General features: G+C 34.1%; 1 protein-coding gene across 1 annotated transcript in view; it reads left to right on the forward strand.

Moving 5' to 3' along the window:
- Window positions 1–24,277, forward strand: part of EYS (eyes shut homolog) — a 401,433-nt gene that overhangs the window by 351,715 nt on the left and 25,441 nt on the right. The window contains exon 11 of the mRNA XM_074310593.1: window positions 16,259–16,431. Within this exon, the coding sequence (XP_074166694.1) occupies window positions 16,259–16,431 (173 nt within the window). The remainder of the gene's footprint in view (window positions 1–16,258; window positions 16,432–24,277) is intronic.

The following is a 24,277-nucleotide window of genomic DNA, read 5'->3' on the forward strand; positions in this document are numbered from 1 at the left end:
TTCTTCCCATGCATGAAGCATACCAGAACCAGTTACAGTATACCTAAACATAATTCAAAGTCTATCCAAAACAACTTCATATATATGTGTGTGTGTATATATATATATATATATATATATACACTCTCACACAACATTACATATTTTAATGGAGCAGACATGTGGACAAATAGGTTTATAGAAGTTTCATGATTCAGAATAAGTGACAGGTAACTTTAGAGAAAAAGGCAATTAGCAGCACAAGTGGACCTCGGAAAGGCCTCCTACAGAAAATAACACTGAGTCTTGAAAGAAACTAGGAATTCTGAGAAGACAAAGGAGAGAAAGCATACTAGGCAATTCTCAGAATTTGCACAAAAGCTTTAATTTGACTAATAAGAAAGCTATATACAATGATGATGTATTTTACATGATTCTAAAGTGAATTTTAAATTCCTTCTTGCCAAAACTGTAATCGATGTGTAACTTTCTCTTTTTTCAATTACAATTAAGTCCATTAACAAATTAATTTACTGAAATGAAGTTGTTTGTTCAGTGAACATTATTTTTTTACTGAGTCAGAATCAAGTCTTATGACAACTAATGTGACCAGTTGAGATTAGAAGTCATTTTTCATCAATATTCTACTGTCACTGTGGATCAAATGAAATTTTTATTCTTTAAGCTTTCTTTATAATTCTGTCACTCTTATTTTAACAAAATTAATAGTTTTCTTAAAGGAAAAAACCACAATCTATTTTTTAAATATCTGAGAGAATGCCTTTGATTCTAATGCTCCTAACCTGATAAACTACATAATTTTAATTTTAATTTTTTTTTGGCTGAGGCAATTGAGGTTTAAGTGACTTGCCCAGGGTCACACATCTAGGAAATGTTAAGTGTCTAAGGTTTGAATTCAGGTCCTCCTGACTTCAGAGCTGGTGCTCTATCCACTGCGCCACCTAGCTGCCCCTAACTACATAACTTTAAATGTGATTCTAAGGCCTCATCTTTTATTTACAAATCATTCCTTTTTTAAAGTTAAATTTTATTTTCAAAGATTAGCCAAATTTTCTCCTTCCTACTTCCCAAACCTTTTTGAGAAAGCAAGAACAAAACCCTTATTACCACACACACACACACACACACACAGATATACATAGGTCAAGCAAGACAAATTTTCACATTGACCATGTGTTTTTGTTTTTTTTAAGTCTGAATCCATAATTTCTTTGTCAGGAGGTAGACAGTATGTTTCATTATGACTCCTCAGGAGTTCCCAGCTTTCATACACACACATATATGTACACATAGATAACCTGACTTTAGGGCTAGTCCTCTGCTCTAGCTGCCCTTGGATTTCTCACTTGAATAATCTTTAAACTTTACTTTTCTAAGGTTAATTGATTTCTACCTGCACTTCCTCCCCCATTAAATTCTACTCTTTATCCTTGTAATGTTTGTGTATTTCTTCTTTCCTGTCCCTGCTAACTCTTCTACTTTGATTCCCTTAACTTGCCTTGCTATTACTTCTCCTCCCATCAGTTGCTTTCCCCTCCACCCATTTTTCTTTATAGATTTTGGAGGGTGCTTCACAGTATTTATGTAATGTTGCCTATTTAACCCATTCCTGATTCAGGAAGGTTTTCAGAACTACGGGCCCTCCTTCCCCTTGTAATGCCTCTGTGTCTATTCTTACTTGCACCTCATTTGTATAATATTATTATTTTTATGTTTTCCTTGGCAGTGTTGCTTTTTAGAGTCAAATCATACTTAACTCTGCCCAATTTTTCTTTTGAGCTACCACATCGCTGTCAATCATAAACATATGGGTATTCATTTCCACGTTAAGAAAAAATTTGAATATTTGAGAATTGGAAAAGGAGTGGATGCCCATCAATTGAGGAAAGGCTGAACAAATTGTAGTATACAAAGGTAATGGAATACAATTTTTCTATTAAAAAAATGATGAAGCTGATTATAGAAAGACCTAGAAAGACTTACATGAACTAATGCTGCACAATAACAGCAAGAATGTATGATGATCAATTAGGAAAGGCTTGGTTCTTCTCAGTGGTTAAATGATCCAAAGCAATCCCAATAGACTTTGGATAGAAAATGCCATCTGCATCCAGAAAAATAACTAAGGAGACTCAATGTAAATCAACACATGTTATATTCACTTCTTTTTCCCCCCCTCCCTCCCATGGTTTTTCCCTTTTGCTCTGATTTTTCTCTCCCAAAATAATTCATTAAATAATATGTTTTAAAAATAAACTTTAAAAAAGAAATTAATCTTTGATATTGGCTCTTATATGTTAAATTTTCTGTTGAGTTCAGGTTTGGTTGAAAGTTATGAAAATTTGTAAGCTCATTGAATGTTCATTTTTTTCTCATTCATTGTTATGGATAATTTTTCTGGAGATGATATTTTTGACCACAGACCTACTTCTTTTGAGTGCTAATATATATGATTCCAGGACATTGTCTTTTATTGTAGTTGCTGATAAAGTTCTATACAATTCTAATTGTAGCTCCAGTATATTTGAATTTTTTTTCCTTGTTTCTTGCAAAATTTTCTCTTTGATCTGGGGATTATTTGCAATAATATTCCTATGTGTTTTCCAAAAGGATCTTTTTGAAGTGGTGATTGGTAGACTTTTTTCTATCTATTTTATCCTCATATTCTATTACTCCAGGACAATTTTCTTGGATTATTTCTTGCACTTTTATATCAAGATTCTTTTTTTGGTCACAGGTTTCAGATAGCCCAATTCTTGTTTTTTCTTCTTGATTTTTTTCTCCAGATCTGTTGTTTTTCTTAAAAGATATTTCACATTCTGTTCTTTTTTTTATATTCTGATTTGTAATTTGTTGGTCTCTTATAGCTTCACTGGCTTCCCCTTGCCCAACTATAATTTTCAAAGAGTTATTTTCATATCTAAGACTCTATCTATCTCCTTTTCTAAATGTTTAACTTTCCCCCCACAATCTTCTTGTTATTCTTAAGTATTTTTTAGTTTTTCCTCAGTGTCTCTTATTTGACTTTTAAATTCTTTTTTGAGTTCTGTAAATTCTCTCTGGAAAATAGCCATTTAATGTTACTCTTCAGAGTAAAAGAGGCTTTTTTTTCCCTTCAGTCTCCTCTGAAGATGAATCCCAGTCTTCCCTACTCCCATAGTAAGTTTCTATGATTGGGTTCTTTCTTCTTTGATGCTTAATGTTTTGTAATGAAGTTTTAGTGTAAGCACTTCTAATCATGGGGTCTCTAGCTTCACTTCAGCTCTCCCCTCTGACCTACAACCCCAAACCAAAAGTCCACACTCCTGCGAATGCTGGCAGCCAGCAGTGTCCTGCCCCACTGTTTCTGCACTCATTGGGGGTGTTGGCTCCTTCCTGCCCAGGGCAGACCCTCTGTAGCACAGCTGGTCCAGGTGTTCCTAATCAGATGAGATTTACTGTTTTCTTAGATTCCACATCCAATCTGGGAAGTGAAAGTTTCTGTGATTCCTGCTGAGCTCCAGCCAAACCCAGCTAACCCCAAGGCTTCCCATTTGTCTGTAGAACTAACCTGGAGGTATTTGCACTTCACATGGGTTAATTGTGGGGTTTTTGGATCTGCAGGAGGACCCCCTGTTCTGCCCCAAGTCCTCTTGGTTTTTCACCAGTCTATGTTCACTCTGAGGAGCAAAGTAGTTCTGTATTTAGGGGAAATTTGAAGAGCATGGAATTTACTGACCTATTTTGCCATCTTCCCAGAATCCTCCCCTCTCTCTTTCCAGTCTTAGTATCATCAAGACATAACCCAATTTCTATCGGGCCTAACTGGATCCCTTCTATGAAATCTGATAATTATAGAGTTCAAAAGAGACAGATGTTTGAATTATATTTAAATATAAGCAGTTTATTCTTGTTTATTTCTTTTCATTCATGGTTACATTCTTATGTTTCTTTTCACTCTTGTGTATGAGCTTTACAGTTTCTGCTCAATCCAATATTTTCATTAGAAATACTTGAAAGTATTTTCCCTCACTAGGATTATACTTGGAGCTGCTCAGTAAATTATTCTTGATTATCAGTCTATACCTTCTATACTTCTGGAACATCATATTCCAAGTTCTCTACTCCTTTATAATGGATGCTACAAAATCATGTGTGATGCTAAGTGGTTCCTCAATGCTTGAATTCTTTCTGTCTAGGTGATTGAAATATAATTTCTTTGACCTCAAAACTCTGAATTTTAGCCATGAGGTCTACGAGTTTTCATTTTAGGGTTTCTTTCAGGAGCTGACAAATAGATTCTTTCTCTTTTTTACTTTGTCCTTTGGTTCTAAGATCTGGGCACTTTTCTACTAAAATGTCTTAAAATACAATGTAGAGATTCATTTTTTGATCATGGTATTTATATAGTCCAACCACTCTTAATTTTCTCCTCAATTTGTTTTCCAAGTTGGTTTTTGCAAAAATATATTTTAATTTTCTTCTATTTTTCTATATTTTGTTTCAATATTTCTTGTTGGCTCATGGAATCATTAGCTTCTATTTGGTCCATTCAAATTTCATGAAATTTGCTGCTTGGTCAAAATTTTGTATTTCTTGTGTCCAGCTATTAATTTCCTTTACGATTTTTTTTCTATACCTTTCATTTTTTCCAGTATTTTTTCTTGACTACTCTCATTTCATTAAAAAAATTACCTACTTTTTAAAAGAATTCTTCATATCTGAAATTTTTTTCCTGAGGCATTGGTTGTAAATGAATTTTGGAGTCATTCTCTTCTGTTTTTGTACTTTGAGCATCTCTTCCCCTATAATAGCAGATTATGATGGGAGGGTTTAGTTTGTCCTTCCCAAGCTACTTCCTTATTTCAATCTTGATGTAGGGTTAGACTCTGTCACATTTCTGGAGGAAAGGTCTGCAATGGTCCTATTGCTATTTTCTTGGAAGTACTGAGTATTTTGTTATTCCAAGATTTTAGGAACAGCCTGGGAACCTGCTATATTTTCAGTGCCCTCAAAGAAGTCTATTTGCTTTCTTCCTCCTTGCTCCAGGGTCCAAGCTCTGCAAATTTCTCATCAGACATAATTTAACATTGAGGTGAAATTCTAGTTGAAATTTTAGGGGAGATAAAAAAAATTAATATTTTATTGTATGTAGATAATGAAAGTTGGGGAATTATTTTTAAATGCCTAATAAATATGCCTAACAAAGTAATGCCAAAAATATATATGCTAGATGGAGTTTGGAAACAGAACTGAAAAGCTTCCTATCCCTTATGCAAATGTTGTTGTGATAGATGCAGTATTAAACCAGGGATCAAAAAAAAACTTGGCTTCAAATCCAAAATCAATGGACCCCTCAGTTTTCTTATAAAAAATTAATATATTAATAGCTATGGTACAAAGTTCAGACACAATGCATAAAAAGTACTTTGAAAGTTTTAAATACACATCAATCATTGTAATTAATATATACATCCTTATATATAACATTCAGTAATTGTTAAATACTATGTGCAAGTAAGTCAGTGTGCAACTGACTATACAAAAAATTCCAGACTGCCACCTCCAGTTGGCATTTTCACAGCTAGAATGAGACATATTACTTTTTTATCTGTATCTGAAAGCTTTGGCATATTACAGAACATAGAAGAAAATAGGCTGTATGGTTTCTTGTTACCAAAAAGACTTGGATTCAAAGCCTGCCTTGGACACTTATTATGTGACCATGGACTAAGTGACTTGACATCTGAATCTCTGGGGAGGCTGAGCTACAATAAGTGGATTCTTAGATTTTTTTTCTTGCTCTATGACTGTGATCCTTATATGTTTCATTGGTTAACTGTTGGAGGAGTTGATTTTCTGCTGTAAATACAGCAGAGTACTAAAAGTTCTGTTTGTGTTCAAATATGACTTCTCAAATAAAATTAAAAGAACACATAGTTCAAAAAACACTTCATGCCTCTTGAAACTAGCTCTAATGTAAATTAAAAAACCATCCACTCTTTGTTGCAAGTAGTTTGGGTTGTAAAAAAAATAACTTTGGCTTTGCTTTAATTCCATACATAGGAACAGGCACGTAGAACTCATGTGAGATTGGTAAAAAAAAAAAAAAAAAGTACAAAAGTAAATGTGTTTATTGGATGGTTTTTATATTACTCCAGGTCTGCACTCTGTGTTCCTTAAAGAGTTATATTGAGCATGTGTTACATACAGTATAAGTATCCTACTTAAACAAAACATGGCATTGAAAAATCCAGGACAAAAGTAATGTGAAGATGCCCAAATCAGTGATATACAGCATGGGCCCAAGAAGTTCCCAGAAAAGTGAAAGACAAATGTGGAAGACTTCATGGATTTTCACATCATTCTTACTGACTCATAAAGGAAAATGACTTCCTGAGGACACAAAGCCCTGGAATAGTGTGCATATTTAATGGAATTGGATGACACTCCCAGCCCAAACAGTAACACATTAAAATTCTCATTTCAATCAGAACTACTTGACCCTAAACCTTTATGTCCTGCAACTATTTGCAAATTATTCATGCCCTAAACTCAAAAAAATTAATAATATAGCACTTTAAGTTAATTTATATAGAATTCTGAGATTTGCAAAGTCCTTTCATATATCATCTCTTTTGACTAGACCCATCCTTGTTACAGATAAATTATGGAAGACTTTCCTTGCCTTTTGAGTAGGAGAGAAGAAAGAGAAACTGGTTCTCCCTCTGTTGCCCAGATTAGAATTTCAGGGACTCTTACAAGCCCAATTTTCTCACAGATCAGCACAGAAGCTTTGATGTGTTCATTTCAAATGTGAACCTGTTTTTCCCCCTACTTAGGCAGTCTGAGGAGCTTCCCATTCCTTGGGTTCACTACATTACTGCCACTAACAGTGGAAGCTTTAAGCCTACTTCAGCTCAGAATTGTGGAGATCCACCAGCCTCCACCTCCCTAGGAATTTGCAGATAGATACTATCATACCTGGCCATAGAAGACTTTTCATAGGGCCTTCTTCTTTAATCCTCTGACATTTAAAAATATTTATAAATATGTACATGTATACAGTATAAGGCACTGCAGACATGAAAATAATAAGGATAATTCCTTATCCTGGGTACAGCCCAGGGTCTTACTCTCTCCCACATCCTGGAATGTGTCATTTTTGAGTACATGTCCAAAATAATGTATCCCATTCTAGTTGTGAGGAATGACAAATAGAGATTATCATTGCAAGGTTCCTTCCCATTGTTGCATACTGATTTACACATAGTGTTTAATAATTGGTGAGTGTTGGAGCAGCTAGGTAGTGCAGTAGGTAGAGCACCAGCCTTGAAGTCAGGAGGACCTGAGTTCAAATGTGGTCTCAGACATTTAACACTTCCTGGCTGTGTGACACTGGGCAAGTCATTTAACCCCAATTGTCTCAGCAAGACAAAAATAAATCAATAAATGCTGAATGTTGCAAATATTTGTATATCAATAACAATAATAATAAATATTTCATCAGGGCTTTTGAAAAATGGGAGAGTTCCATTTTGGCTTTGTCATATTCTTCTGATATGTGTCTTAACCATAGTAACTTTCTAGGATCAGATTTTTTTTTTGTTTGCTCCTTTTCCCAGCTTATTACTAGACTTTTAACTTTGTCAAAGCAGTTTGAAAGGTAGAAGAAAACCCCCTCTAATCTCTTTCTCACCAGCAGTTCAACCTTCTTACTGTCTATGGGCTGAAAGGTCTGGAAACTGCCATTGCTGCTACTGATTCAGTCGCCCTAATGTCTACTCCTGGTTTGTGGGGCGCCCAGTCTAAGCTGGCACAGCCTGCATTGGACTAATCTCTAATTTCATCCTCATGCAACAAAGCTTTCCTGCTGACCATCTAAGCAGCCTTGGCCTGCAAAAGTGTTTCACTCTGTCTTTTGGTGCATTTTGGCCCTAAAATTTGTCTACAGTCATTTTTTAAAAGTATTTGGAGGGTTTGGGAGAGAGCCCAGGTGAATCCCAGCCTTTACTCTTTTCTCTTGGCTCTGCATCTGTTTCTTGGATCTGCCTTTAGCTCCATTTTGGGATGTCAACAAATCCAGTTCAATTTTATTAAAAAAGGCATTTATTGAACCCACACTTATTAAGTTAGGTTCTAGACTAGGCCCCAGATTCTTAAACTGTGGGTCATAACCCCACGGAGTGTCATAACTAAATGTGGACGTGGCAAAATTATGATTATTTGATTCATATACCTATTTTATATACTTATATACGCAGGGTCACATAAAAATTTCTTGAGAGAAAAGGGGTCACAAATGGAAAAAGTTTAAAAAGCCATAGGGTAAGCTATGAATATTTAAAGTTAAAAATGAAATTGTTTCTGCTCTCAAGGAACATTCATTCTATAGGTAAACAGGAGGGGAGAGAGAAATAACATATACTCTGCACAGATAAATAAAAAACAATTTTATATGGGAGAATAACACCAACAAATGAATGAAATAAAGACTACTCAAATGCAGTGATGGAAAAGGTGAATATTCTTTATTTTGACATCAAGATGATATATGTAAAGCACAGGGTACTGTATGCATAGGAATTATCATTTATTCAACAAATGTTCATTTAGCATGTATGCATGGGATCATAAATTTAGAAGACCTTTATATCTTTATTTTTCTTATACCTTAAATGTCCCTTTCTTCATTAATCATTGCCCATTATTTCTTTCAGCTCAAGATACACTTTCTTCTCGATTTCCCTTACTAATTCCATCACACACTGATCATTCTTGTTTGCATTGACCATTACATACATAGTTTGAATTATATCATTCTTAATTTAATTATTTTCCACATAATTCTTATATAAGGAAAAGAAGATGTGATTCCATGTCCCCAAGAGTAACTAATATATTCACAGAAAAACAAAATAGCATCTACTCCCTGACCTGTTTGAAGCCACAGGTCAAGAAGGGAACAGCTGTTTGGCTAACCAAACAAGTTTCTAGGATTTTGTAAACAGCTGGAGGAATTCCAGTAGTAGAGAACTCCAAGTTTGAGCTAAAGATTCCAGAACTGGAACCAGGGTCTGAGAAAAAAATCCCCTTTGATCATATCATTGAAAAGAACAGACCAGTTAAAGGCAAATCATTCATCTGGAGTCAGACTGGACTAATAGGAGACAGGGAGCACAGAACATTGAGGACAAACAGATAGGAGTTACCCAAGGTTAGAGGTAATTTCAAGGAGTACAACTCCTTACACTAGAGAAGAATACTGGCTGTGAACTTAAGAAAGGACATCCTGATCATAAAGCATTAGGAGTTATGAGTTATGTGTTTCACCATCATTGGACTCAAGTTATAGGCAACTTTTTTCATGACATTCATAAGAAAGGGCATCCTAGATTTTAATTTGGGGCAAGAGGAGGCAATATTGTGCAGCAATTATTCTTAATAAATGCTTTTATTGAAAACTAAATCTATTAATTGATTGTTAATAACAAACATACTCATGTGATTTATGAGTGACGCTGTTAGGAATCTGGCTTCTCTGGACTGCCCTTGCAACCCTGAGCATAAGAGAAGTCAACTACTTTCTCTGGACCCCCCTTCAGAGTTCTAGTGCAAATTGGAGAAGTAAGGGGGAGAGAGAGTTGTATAGATGTGTATTTATTTAATCTACCACGGGGTGCTGGCCCAATTCCCTGACCCTATTCTCTAAGGCAGGACCAGAGTTTTGGAGGTTCCACGTTTTGGGGGGGTGGCTGTGTACTTTAGGAATAGCAGAGGTATCCTAAGTGCTTTTTCCTTGATGCTTGCTGTTCCTTTCTGGTTATACTCCCAGCTTCCCCTGATTGGAATCAGTTTCTGGTCAGAGGCCAGTCTTAGCCCTATAACCAACAGGTTTCTCTGCAGACCAAGGTTGGCTGAAAACTGATCTTCCATTCTACCTCCTGACAAGAAAAGTAGAGGAGCTGAATATTCCAAGACCACATCTTTCTCTTACCACTGGGCAGCTGAGAGAGTGAGACCTTCACTTTGGTTCTTACTTGTAACCAATCTCCAGCTCTTTATTTTAGAAGCTAAAGTTTTGGCTTATGGCACCCATATTCGAAGACAACTGACTTCACTTCAACAAAGAGCTCTTGTACCTGTAATCTATGAACAAAATGACCCTTCAGTCAATGTATATTCTTTATTTTGTTGTTTTATTGAGGTTATGGATAGACAAAAAAAAAGCATATTAATGAGGTCATAATATTTCAGAACCCCTAAATCAGGATAAAGTTTTATTTTTAAATGAGTGCAAACCTCCATCCTACTTACATCCTGTGATTACCAGATTAGTCCCTAACATTCCCCATTTGTATTCCCTAAAATGGAATTAAATTTAAAATTAAAATTATGATAGATCATAAATCTTATGTTAAGCAAAATTAGGTTAATCAATCAGTTTCATTTTAATTGTTATTGTCATTCTTTCCATTTACAATGCTTTAGTCATTGTGTATCTTGTTCTATTGATTATCTAACTCTGCATCATTTAATTTAAATCTCAGTGTTTCTTATGATAGAGTAATAGTCCGTTCAATTCAAGTACCACAATTTATTTAGCCTGTCCTTCTTCATAGGGCACCATTTCCTGATTTTTATTTTTACAATATTAGTATTAAAATATTTTGATGCATGTAGGACATTTCTTTCTGTTTTGGATCCTCTGGGTATATGCCTAGCTCTGAGAGTCATAATATATAGTCAATTTACTTTACCAAACTTTTTAATATAGTTCCACATTGCTTACCAGTTCGTAATTTTCCCAACAGTTTTAGTTTGTCTGGCTTTCCAGAGCTTGTCTCATATTAAATGTTCCTATTATATATAAAACTTGCCAATTTTCAGGGTATGAGGTAGAATCTGTGTTGCCCAACTTGCCTTTCTTAAAGTCTTCATCTTCTTCCTCCTCTACTCCAAGAACCTTCCCCAACTATTCCAGTTCCCACTGATTTTATCTTCTCTAAATTTCTAGAGCATTATCTCATTTTTTGTCACTTAATTATAACTACATGGTATTTTACTCAGCTTTTTTCATGTGTATAACATTTTATTTGCCCCTAAGATTTCATTCTAAATGGATTTCTATATTGCCCACAAAGATGTACGAATATGTATATAGAATTTACTTAGATACAAACCACAAACTCATCTATGTCTTATTAATTTCTGGGATTTTTTCCAAATTCTATCTGTAAATCTTCATAAAAGATCTACTGAATTCAATGAAGATCTTCTGGTTCTGATTAATAATTATACAAAGATTTAGAGCTGAAAGAGACCTAAGAAATTATCTCACCAATCCCCTATATTTACAGAGGCTCAGAGAAGCTGTCACATAGAAGCTAAAATCACCTAGGTTTGATTCTTGACTCTATTACTGCATCTATGCTTTCCGACACTCATATCAGCTCTCCTTTCACCTTGGCTACAGTGCAGTGATGTCCGTTACTCTTCCTCTTGCTACTGATAATTCTATCCTTTTCTAGTCAAATATTCTGGATGATACCAATTGTATTTTATGCTATTTCACTTACAAATCTTCATTGGTAATATTCTATAAGTTATTTAAATCCACTATACCATTTTTCCTTGATCTTTAGACCACCTGCAAATTCAGCCATGTCATATGATTTGTATAATCATAAGATCCTCCATAAAGATGGAAATCAAGAGTTAGGGGAAAAAAGGGAGGGAAGAGGGCAGATAGGAAGATAAGGACAAAAGAAGGAAGAAGGGCCCATGTAATAATACTTATTACATAGGGGATTCTATGCTAATCTCCTTATAAATATTTTCTCATTTAATCCTCATAATAACTCCACTCAACTACAGGAAGTGGTTGCCATTATACCCTTTAGAGCTAAGGCAGACAGGGTTAAGTGACTTACCAAAGTCACACTACTAGTGCCTGATGACAAATTTGAATTCATATTTTCTAACTCCAGGCCAAGTGCTTTATCTACAATATCATCTAATAGCCTCAGATTTTGAGATAAGTAATATAAAAAAATTTCCTAAAGATAGAGGAAACAAACCATCATTTTAAATAATCAATGTTTCTCAAGTCTATCATTTATGCAGCAGACAATATATTATGTTTATTGGGGGAAAAAACTATTGTATAACTGAACTGTCTTCAGTTTATAAAATATAAAGTTGCTTTATCTTAGCTAAACTATCAAAGTAAGAGACAAGGTAAAGTAAAGGACAGAGTGCTGGGTTTAGAACTGGACAGACCCACGTGAAAATCCTTATTGATTTTTATCATATAAATAAAAGATCCTGTATAGTTTTACCTCTGTATGTCTCTGACAACTCTTTAGGATTCATCATATATATCATAGTGTTTTGTAGTATAATGGTAGAAGGAGATATCGCTGGGAGTTCTCTAAAAAAAGAAAAAATCTCAGTTCTCTGTTCACATATTAAAACTAAGAAATACTTTGTCTGAGAGAGCAGAAACTTTCACCTCATCCACATATTCAGAAATCTTTCTATCTGGGCCCATGCCAGCATGATCTTCTATCTTGGCCTTTGTGATTTAATACTCCAACTTGAAGAAAACAGCAAAGAAAAATGCTCAGTAGAGTCTTTCTTATATTCTTTTTGCCTAGCTTGTGTAACAGTTAATGATACTGAGTTTTGTTTTATTTTGAATTTTTCTTTTTCTCAACAACCACAACAATGCTCCTAATGTTACCCTTTTCTACAAAGCTTTCTACTAAATTATAGGATCTCAAATTTGGAAAAGTCCCCAGACTCCATCTAGTTCAACCTCTCCCCACTCAGGAATCCTTGTGACAATATCTCTATAGTAGAAGCAGTATCCTAATTACCAGACAAGTTAAACAACTTTTTTTTCCTTTTTTTGTTGTGAAATAATATTTTTAATTTAACATGTAGAATTTATTATATATTTTAAATGCTTTTGATTATTTGATATTTTATTTTCCTGCAATTACATGTAAAAAGTTTTTGACATCCTTTTTTTTTTAATTTGACTTCCAAATTTTCTCATCTTTTATCTTCCCTCTCCCTAATTTAAGAAGGCAAGCAATTTGAAAGAGGTTATACATGTGTTGTCATACAAAATATATTTCCAAATTAGTCATGTTGCAAAAGAAAATACAGGACAAAAAAAAGTAAGTTTTTTAAAAAGTATGCTTCAATAAGCATTTAAACTCCATCAGTTCTTTCTCTGGAAAAGGTTAGCATTTTTTCATCATAAATCTTTGGGAATTGGCTTAGATCATGGTATTACTTAGAATAGCTAAGTTATTCACAGATGGCCATCATGCAATATTCTTATGTACAATATTCTGGTTTTGCTCATTTCACTTTGCATCATTTCATTTAAATTTTTACACATTTTTTTCTAAGAGCATTCTGCTTATCATTTCTTATAGGACAAAAGTCTTCCACCAGAAGTACATATCATAATTTGTTCAACCATTTCCCAATTAGTGGGCACCTCCTCAGTTTCTAACTTTTCATCACCCCTAAAAGAGCTGCTACAAACATTTATATCCCAAAGATATAAAAAGGAAAAGAATCAATAACTACACAAACTTAGTAGCATTATCATGCAAGGATATGCATGACTTTATAGCCCTTTTTTGGCCCTATAAAATAGTTGATTAATTCACAACTCCCCTGACAGTACATTAATGTTTCAATTTTCTTATATCCCCTCCAACATTTTTTATTTTTCTTTTCTGTCATATTAATCAATCTGATAAGTGGGGGGAACCTCATAGTTTTTTAAACTTATGTTTCTCCTATCAATAGTGATTTAGAATATTTTTATATGAACTATAGGTAGCTTTGTCTGAAAACTGCCTCTTCATATTCTTTGACCATTTATGAATTGGAGAATGACTTATATATTTATAGTTTTCCAGAGGTCTCTATATAGTTTAGAAATAAGACCTTTATTTTTTTAAGTTGTGATTACTAATTTTTTGTATTTCTTGTGTCCTATTTTCTTATAAGACCTTTATTTTCTCCCATTTATCCTACTCTCTCTCTTCTTTCATCCTCTCCATCCTTAAAAGATAATTTTGTTCTTCCCCAATCTGCTCTCCCTTCTAACAGCCCCCTTCTATACCTTTCTCTTGTACCTTTTTTCTTCTACTTCCCTGTAGAGTACGATAGATTACTATATCCACCTGAGTATGTATGTTCCCTCTTCCATCCAATTCTAATGAGAGTAAAGTATCCCTGTTTCCCTCATTTTTTCCCTCCACTGAAAAAGCTCTTTTTTTAAAACCGCTTTTACATGAGATAATTTACCCCATTGTACTTCTCCCTTTCCCCTTCTCCTACTCCATTCTTCCTTCTTATACATTAATTTTAATTTCTTTTTTGGATAATCATCCCATCATATTCAACTCATATCCATGTCTTCTGTCTATGCATAGTCCTTGTAACTGTCATAATAATGAAAAAATTCCTAGGAATTACAAGTATCATCTTCCTTTGTAAGAATGTAAACAGTTTAATTTTATTGAATCCCTTATGTTCTTCTTTTCAGTTCTGTATTTGAAAGTCAGATTTTCTATTCAGCTTTGATCTTTTCCTTAGGAATTCTTGAAATACCTCTATTTCATTGAATTGTTTTTCACTTGAAGATTTATAATTAATTTTTCTGGGTAGATTTTTCTTGTTTGTAATCTTAGTTTTTTGGCCTTCCAAAATATCATATTATAAATTCTACTCCTTTAATGTGGAAATTGCTAAATCTTGTATTATCTTCACTATGGCTCCATGATATTTGAATTCTTTCTTTCTGACTGTGCTCTCCTGTATTCCTGGGAGTTTTTATTTTTTAATTCTTTCAGAAGATCAATGGATTTTTTTTTCAATTTTTATTTTATCCTCTGGTTCTAAAACCTCAGAGAAGTTTCCCATGATAATTTCTTGAAGGATGATATCTAGATTCTTTTTATGATTGCTTCTCAAGTAGTTAAATAATTCTTAAATTATCTTTCCTGGATCTATTTTCCAGTCAGGTGTTTTTCCAGTGAGATATTTCACATTCTCTACTTTTTCATTCATCTGGTTTTGTTTTATTGTTTCTTGATATTTCATAAAGTCATTAACTTTCACTTGCCCAATTCTAACTTTTGATCAATTATTTTCTGCAATGAACTTTTTTAAAAATAGTTTTTATTTACCAGATATATGCATGGGTAATTTTACAACATTGACAATTGCCAAACCTTTTGTTCTAATTTTTCCCCTCCTCCCTCCCCCCAGATGGCAGGTTGACCAATACATGTTAAATATGTTAAAGTATAAATTAAATACAATATATGTATACATTTCCAAACAGTTGTTTCTGCAATGAATTTTTATATCTCTTTTTCTATTTGGCCAGGAACTTTTTTCTTTAGTAAATTTTTGAGCCTCTTTTTTCTTTTTTTTTAATATATAAGTTCTTTTCCTTTTTTCCTAATTGTCTTTGGAAACAGATCAAGTATAGTATTAAAGTCCCCTACTATTATAGTACTATCTATCTCCATCTGAATTTCATTTAATTTTTCTTTTAAAAATTTCTATGTTGGGGCAGCTAGGTGGTGCAGTGGATAGAGTACCAGCCCTGAAGTCAGGAGGACCTGAGTTCAGATGTGGCCTCAGACACTTAACACTTCCTAGCTTTGTGACCCTGGGCAAATCACTTAACCTCAATTGTCTCAGGAAAAAAAAATTTGGATGTCATAGAATTTGGAACCTATGTTCAGTATTATTAATATTGCTTCATTGTCCATGATATCTTATTAACATTGAGTTATCTTATTTCTTTTAAATATATCCACTTTAGCCATAAACTTTGCAATCATAATCCCTACCCCTGCCTTTTGTGCATCAGCTGAAGTGTAATAAATTCTACTCCAACCCTCCATTTTAACTTTGTATATATCTCTCATTTTTAAATTTGTTTCTTGTAAACAACACATTGTTGAATTCTGATTTTTAATTCATTCTGCTATCCATTTCCATTTTATAGGTGAGTTCATCCCCTTCACATTCAGAATTTTACTTGCTATTTGTGAATTTTCCTTCTTGGTTTCTCTTTCCAATTTGTAGCACAATAACTGGTATATAGTAAACATTTAACAATCACATCTTATCAATTTGATTAATGGACAGATGAATAGAATACAAAAAGAAGTAGTATATATTTATTTAAGTGCTCAAACTATGTTATATTACTTTCTTATCCCACATGCAGCTGTGATTGCCCCACTGGGTGGAAAGGAGCATTTTGCACAGAGACAGTTTCCGTCTGTGACCCTGAACATGAGCCACCACATCAATGTAGTCAGGGAGCAACTTGTGTCCAATTGCCTGAAGGTTACACATGTCACTGCCCTCTCGGAAGGACTGGAGTTCACTGTGAACAAGGTATGATACAAGCTTTTTTCATTTTACTAGTCCTACGTTCAATTTCCTTTTTGTCTGCTTCCTGTTTTTGAAAATTCTAACACAAAGCAGACTTCTGGTGTTCTTTTGATACTACAGAAGTCAAAAAGATAGCAGAGCTTATGTTTTCATCTTCATAAGGCATGCTCAATATAAATGTAATATTCAAGACCAATAGTAGATGGGAAACCTTTAAATCAGGAAGTTGAGATCTAACGTACTAACTGAATTATTTAATTAACCTCTTTGTTCCATAAGCAACTCTCTAAAACAATTGTTGATCTGCATTCTTGAAAGTTACCATGTTGAGTATTCTTCATACTGATAAAAAGCACAAGTATAGATCTATATATACACAGACACACACATTTCTATGTAAATATACAAGTGTTTGTAAAATACCACACTCTTAATTTTCTGCCTTCTGAGCGGAGTAACTATTTAGTTCTGAAAAAAAGATGGAAAAAGTAGTTTTTGAAAACATAAAGAAAAATAGCTAAAATTTTATTTAGACTGTTTTCATAGAACAGTTTGTCTGGAAATGGTAGGGAAAAACTTTTAATAAAACACAGTTTTTACACTGGATTTTAACAAAACAAAAACTGTGGTTATAAATATAAATGTTTAAGTTTTCTTATAAAGAATGAAGAGTGATATCTTATTTGCATGTGAACAGTCTGTTTTGAAATGTTCCACATTGTGGTGGAATGGACTCTGCCAAAATTATAGAAAAGTTGTTTTTTACTCAGACTTGTTTTCAAATTTCCACTTTTGTCTGCCCAAGTAGCAAGTAGTAGATCTGTTCTCTCATTGTTAATGGTTTAGAATTAAAAAGTGTAAAAATTGAAGGAAATCTTAGAAACAATCTAGTCTGAATTTTTCCATTGATAGATTTAGAAACTGAGGCCCAGAAAGATTAAAATAGCATTTCTAAGGCTATATAGCTAACTATTGGAAGAAACAGCATTAAAATTCAGGCCCCCACATACTTAGTCAAATACTCTATCCTTTTCAGCATACTGATTACTAGAGATATCTACAAAGGGCATAGTTAAGCATTTTATCAATATTATTTTCATAAATGTACAATTTTAATGACAAGAACTATATGGGTGCATTTAAAATGCCAAAGAATAGCTAACTGAATGTAGTGGAAGAATATTGGCCTGAAATGAGAGAACCTGAATTCAACCCAACTTTATTTCTCCCACCAACTGTGTATCTAAAGTACAATGATTTTAGTTTTCTGGGGCTGTTTGCTCATCTCTAATGAGAACATTAGAGTTAATGATATCTAGTCCCTTCCAGTTATAATGCCTGTGACAATATAAGCTTCTGGTTCATAAGAAGAGCTTAATAAATGTTTTATTTATATGTCTTTCTCTTTTACATGTTAAAATAAAAACCCCAAAATTTTAGGTGACTGGTCTTCAGATTTTGCTTTAGACAGACTCCTGGCTCTTCTGTTTGCTGTCTAAAAGCTTACAGGGCTTGCCTTTTTCTTTTTTAAAACTGTTTTCATAAATTGTACACTGAAGTCTGTGTGTCATCTCTGATTTAAGTATGAAGAAGAAAGAGCATTATTCATTCTTTTCAACTAGCTGTAGTCATTCAGGTTATTGAATCTCAAATCTGGGTCATGAACAATTTAGGAAGAATAAGTTGAGCAATAGAAAAATCACTGAAGATTTTTTTAAACCAGCTAGATTTAGAAAAAGTACTGATAGTAGTAATAAAGTGAACTTTCCAATTTGAGTAAAAAGAATAAGTAAGGGGAAGCTAGGTGGGGCAGTAGATAAAGCATCACCCCTGAAGTCAGGAGGACCTGAGTTCAAATCCGGCCTCAGACATTTAGCACTTCTTAGCTGTGTGACCCTGAGCAAATCACTTAACCCCAATTGCCTCAGCAAAAGAAAAGGGGAAAAAAAGAATAAGTAGTGAATGGTTTTCAGGAATGGCTATAATCAGAAGTGAGACCCTTAGGTTAATTCATCACCTCCCAAGGTTTTGGTTCATTTAACCCGTTTGCCTCAATTTTATCATCTGTAAAATAGGAAATGTTTCTTTCCTTTAAAATAAGTTCCTGCCCCAGGGTATTTAGTATTTTAGTATTTCTGCTAAAGACTTCACTCAACTACAAACTGCCAAACTATCTGAGGTTCAAGGACCTCACCCGTAGGTTTCTCAATTCTTAAACCTGTTTGGAGGTGGGCTGTCTAGATTAATTAGTAGTAATATGTATGAGGGGAAAAATCATTTTAAGAATGCCCAAAGAGGAAAAACTATATAGAAAAGGTCACAGAATGAATTGTTCAACTTTTCCAAGCCTCATTTTCCTCAAATGTAAAATGAAAATAATAGTATCCATAAATTTAACCTCACTAGGTCATTGTGAAGATAAAATGTGATATTAAACATCAAATAAGGGTAAACCTTACTATTAAATATCCACAAACTGCATTAAACATAAAAACCACCTTTTAGTAAATTAAGTCTAACATATAAAATGCCTATAGCAACTTGTTAGTTGGTTTGTGTTTCCTTTTTTATGTTTTTGTATAATTCCTTAAACATTTTCTTTTTACATAATATAGTACGGTTTTGGTAGTTTTTTCTTTTTTATTGTAACTCAACAAACACGAACTTTTCAATATGCAAGTAAGAATAGAAAAAAATATTGTAAAAGAAAATCCCAAATGGGGGCATGAAGACTGAACTTAAAATGACTAAACAATCATAATATCATCAACAAGTCTAATTATTTTTGGAACATCAAAATATTAATAGATCATAACTACCACTAAATATTTCTTTCTAGGAACTCACAAATTATTTAAATATCATAATTTGTGCTTTCATACATGTGTTACCTCAAGCTGAAAAAAAACATGCATACTATTTAACTAAAAGTCAGTTATGTGCAATTGTTACATTTTTAGCAGCATTAAATTCAGGCAATCTGTGAATATTAATAGGAAAAGAGGTGATGTGGAAAGAGGCTAATATGAACAACTTCTAGTGCCAAAAATTATCAATAAAAGCACAAGTGGTTTTTTTTCTTGGTCAATACAACCTTTTATTTTGATGATTTCTACTAAGACAGCATCTTCATTGGACATTCACTGAATACTAGTGCACACATAAACAATTTATAGGGCTACAGTGGAACTATATTTAATCAAGTTATGATTCCAAAACAAAACTTAAGAATAATTACTAAAGTGAGGAATGGTACCATTAAAAACAAAATAATGATAATGTTCATTAGAATCCTAGAATTTTTTAAGTTGGAAAGCACCTTAGAGATTAATTGGTCCAATTACTCCATTTTATAAATCAAATAATGGAAACTCCAGAAAAACTAAATTAATTGTCCAAGGATACAGATGATGGGGTCTAGTTTAGAATCTGATAGATGGGCCAGAGCTTTTTCCCCTTTGCCATACTTTCTGCCCATAATTTAGGCATTCAGGTAATTTTTTTGGTTTGTTTGCTTGGTTGGTTGAATGAGTTTGTTTTCTGAGGTGGAATAAAGTGAGAGGAGACAGCCTATAATTTCATTGATATGGGGAATCCTTGATCAGAAATGCCTACAAATGTAGGTCTGCAAAGGCTATGTAACATTGTTTAAAGAGTTGCCCTAGGAGTATATATTTAAGACCGTCAGTAAGCATAATATGCAATAGAAATAAACTGCAACCTTTCCCAGTAAGATCAGGAGTGAAACAAGGTTGCCCACTATCACCATTACTATTCAATATAGTACTAGAAACGCTAGCCTCGGCAATAAGAGCTGAGAAAGAGATTCAAGGAATTAGAGTAGGAAATGAGGAAATCAAACTATCACTTTTTGCAGATGACATGATGGTATACTTAGAGAACCCCAAAGACTCTGCTAAAAAGCTACTAGAAATAATTCAAAATTTCAGCAAAGTGGCAGGATACAAAATAAATCCACATAAATCCTCGGCATTTTTATATATCACTAACAAAATGCAACAGCAAGAGATACAAAGAGAAATTCCATTCCAAACAAATGTTGAGAGTATAAAGTATTTGGGAATCCATCTACCAAAGAAAAGTCAGGAATTATATGAGAAAAATTACAAAACACTTGCCACAAAAATAAAATCAGATTTAAATAATTGGAAAGACATTCAGTGCTCTTGGATAGGCCGAGCGAATATAATAAAGATGACAATACTCCCCAAACTAATCTATTTATTTAGTGCTATACCAATCAGACTCCCAAGAAACTATTTTAATGACCTAGAAAAAATAACAACAAAATTCATATGGAAGAATAAAAGGTCAAGAATTGCAAGGGAACTAATGAAAAAAAACTCAGAGGAAGGTGGTCTAAGTGTACCTGATCTAAAGCTATATTATATAGCAGCAGTCACCAAAACCATTTGGTATTGGCTACGAAATAGACCGGTAGATCAGTGGAACAGATTAGATACAAAGGACAAAAAAGGGTACATCTACAGCAATCTAATCTTTGACAAACCCAAAGATTCCAACATTAGGGATAAAAATTCATTATTCGGAAAAAACTGTTGGGAAAACTGGAAATTAGTATGGCAGAAATTAGATATGGATCCACACTTAACACCATATACCAAGATAAGATCAAAATGGGTCCATGATTTAGGCATAAAGAGGGAGATAATAAATAGATTAGAGGAACAGAGGATAATCTACCTCTCAGACTTGTGGAGGAGGAAGGAATTTATGACCAGAGGAGAACTAGAGATCATTATTGATCACAAAATAGAAGATTTTGATTACATCAAACTAAAAAGTTTCTGTACAAATAATACTAATGCAAACAAGATTAGAAGGGAAGTAACAAATTGGGAAAATATTTTTAAAAACAAAGGTTCTGACAAAGGTCTCATTTCCAAAATATATAGAGAACTGACCCTAATTTATAAGAAACCGAACCATTCTCCAATTGATAAATGGTCAAAGGATATGAACAGACAATTCTCAGAGGAAGAAATTGAAACTATATCCACTCACATGAAAGAGTGTTCCAAATCACTACTGATCAGAGAAATGCAAATTAAGACCACTCTGAGATACCACTACACACCTGTCAGATTGGCTAAGATGACAGGAACAAATAATGACAAATGTTGGAGGGGATGTGGGGAAACTGGGACACTAATACATTGCTGGTGGAGTTGTGAAAGAATCCAGCCATTCTGGAGAGCAATCTGGAATTATGCCCAAAAAGTTATCAAACTGTGCATACCCTTTGACCCAGCAGCGCTACTACTGGGATTATATCCCAAAGAAATACTAAAGAGCGGAAAGAGACATATATGTGCCAAAATGTTTGTGGCAGCTCTTTTTGTTGTAGCTAGAAACTGGAGGATGAATGGATGTCCATCAGTTGGAGAATGGTTGGGTAAATTGTGGTATATGAAGGTTATGGAATATTATTGCTCGGTAAGAAATGACCAGCAGGAGGAATATAGAGAGGCCTGGAGAGACTTAAATCAACTGATGCTGAGTGAAATGAGCAGAACCAGAAGATCACTGTACACTTCAACAACAATACTGTATGAGGATGTATTCTGATGGAAGTGGAAATCTTCAACATAAAGAAGATCCAACTCACTTCCAGTTGATCAATGATGGACAGAGGTAGCTGCACCCAGAGAAGAAACACTGGGAGGGGAATGAAAATTGTTAGCACTAATATCTGTCTGCCCAGGTTGCATGTACCTTCGGATTCTAATGTTTATTGTGCAACAAGAAAATGATATTCGCACACATGTATTGTACCTAGACTATATTGTAACACATGTAAAATGTATGGTATTGCCTGTCGTCGGGGGGAGGGAATAGAGGGAGGGGGGGTAAATTGGAAAAATGAATACAAGAGATAATATTATAAAATATATATATATATATATATATATATATAATAAAAAAAAAAAAAAAGAGTTGCCCTAGATTGTCTCAGAGAATTAACTGAGAAATTAAGTGACTTATCCAGTGTGTCATGGACAAAACTTGTACAAAGTTTTCTGACTATTAGGCAAGCTCTGATATAGGACATTACAACGACTTCTGTTTAAAGTAGTTATAATTTAAGACTAAATTATTTTTAAATAACTTAACTATGAACTAAGTAAGTTCCTTCAAGACCAACAAAATACTCTTAGGTAAATGCTTTTAAAACATTCAATATTGAAAAGAAGTGAAAGATAAATCTTATATTTAAAAAGAGAACAATCTAACTTGATTAAGCCCCCCTACCTCTTAACCAAAATTCTGTTTCATAAGGCATTAACTTAGTGCTAATAATAAGAAGGGAGAAAAACTTGCCACTATTCAGAAGTGAGAAAAAAGAAGAAATGTTTGACTATAATCACTGGTAAGCATTCTTGCAACTATCCAGATCTATTTTTTAATTTCTCTATGACAGGCTATGAGGAAAGGTGGTTAAGGAACAGCAAGTTGTCTGAATTAAATTGCTCTAAAGCTCACAACTATAGTAATTAATTCTAGAGATCTCCGCTTTGTTGTTAGGAGGTACCAGGACACAACTTCCACATTGTCTGGGCGTGAAACTATATTTTTTAAATACCTAGGAGGCCATGAAGTGGTCAGAAGAAATTTAAATGAGAGTTTAAAAGGTCTTGTCTAGAAACATTCCCATGTTGGTTGGTTTACAAGCATGAATCCTGGTTAAAAGAAAAAATGATGGAAAAACTACCTGGAATATTGTGTAATCCTGATTGACTATTAAAAATTTTACCAGTAAATAATTCTCATTCTCAATCCTTGGATTTGGAAGGAGAAAAGCCTTTTATGTGAGGTTTTAATAGATGGCTCCAATCTGTCATCTGATCTCCAAATCTCCATTCAGACACCAAAGTGATATTCTTAAAGTATTAATTTGACCATGTCACCCTCCACTACCATTTCAGTAAACTCCAAGCAGCTCCAGTGGCTCCATGTCTCAGCAATCAAATATAAAACTCTCTTTGACTTCTAAAACTCTTCATAATCACCTAGACATTTGCTTACCTTACCCACCATTTCATGCTCTTTGATCCAATGACACTGGTCTCCTGACTCTTCTGTGAACAAGACCACTCCAGGTATTTTCTCAGACTGTCGCCCATGCCTAGAATGCTTTTTCTCCTCTGCTCATATGACTGATTTCTATGGTTTTATTTATTTTTCAACTAAAATTGCATCTTCTACAAGAAACCTTTCCTAACCCCATTCCCCTTAAACAAAATAGCAGAGAGAAAGCATTAGAATTATCTTATATATAGCTTGTTTGTACAATTTTCCACTTATTATCTCCTTCCTTAGAAATTGTGTCCTCCACTAATACATTTCTGGTGGAGCTGTGAAAGAATCTGGCCATTCTGGAGAGCAATTTGGAACTATGCCCAAAAAGTTATCAAACTGTGCATACCCTTTGATCCAGCAGTGCCGCTATTGGGCTTATATCCCAAAGAAATACTGAGGAGGGGAAAGGGACCTATATGTCCCAAAAATGCTTGTGGCAGTCCTTTTCGTAGTGGCTAAAAACTGGAAGATGAATGGATGTCCATCAATTGGAGAATGGTTGGGTGACCCGGCCTGCGGGTCTCGAACTAAGGGGGTCTGAAGCCGTGTGTCAACCTGTAAGCAAAGCTAGTAAGGCAACAACCTGGGAATGGGTGAAGAAAGCAAGAGGCGGAGACAACTCTATGCAAAGCAGAATAGCTCATTTATTGGAGGAAAGTACAAGGCTTATATATGTTTCCAGAGTATAGGTTTGAAAAAACAGTTCTGTGACTACGTGACTAGGGGT

Source organism: Sminthopsis crassicaudata, chromosome 4, assembly GCF_048593235.1.
Source record: "Sminthopsis crassicaudata isolate SCR6 chromosome 4, ASM4859323v1, whole genome shotgun sequence".
Lineage (NCBI taxonomy): Eukaryota > Metazoa > Chordata > Mammalia > Dasyuromorphia > Dasyuridae > Sminthopsis > Sminthopsis crassicaudata.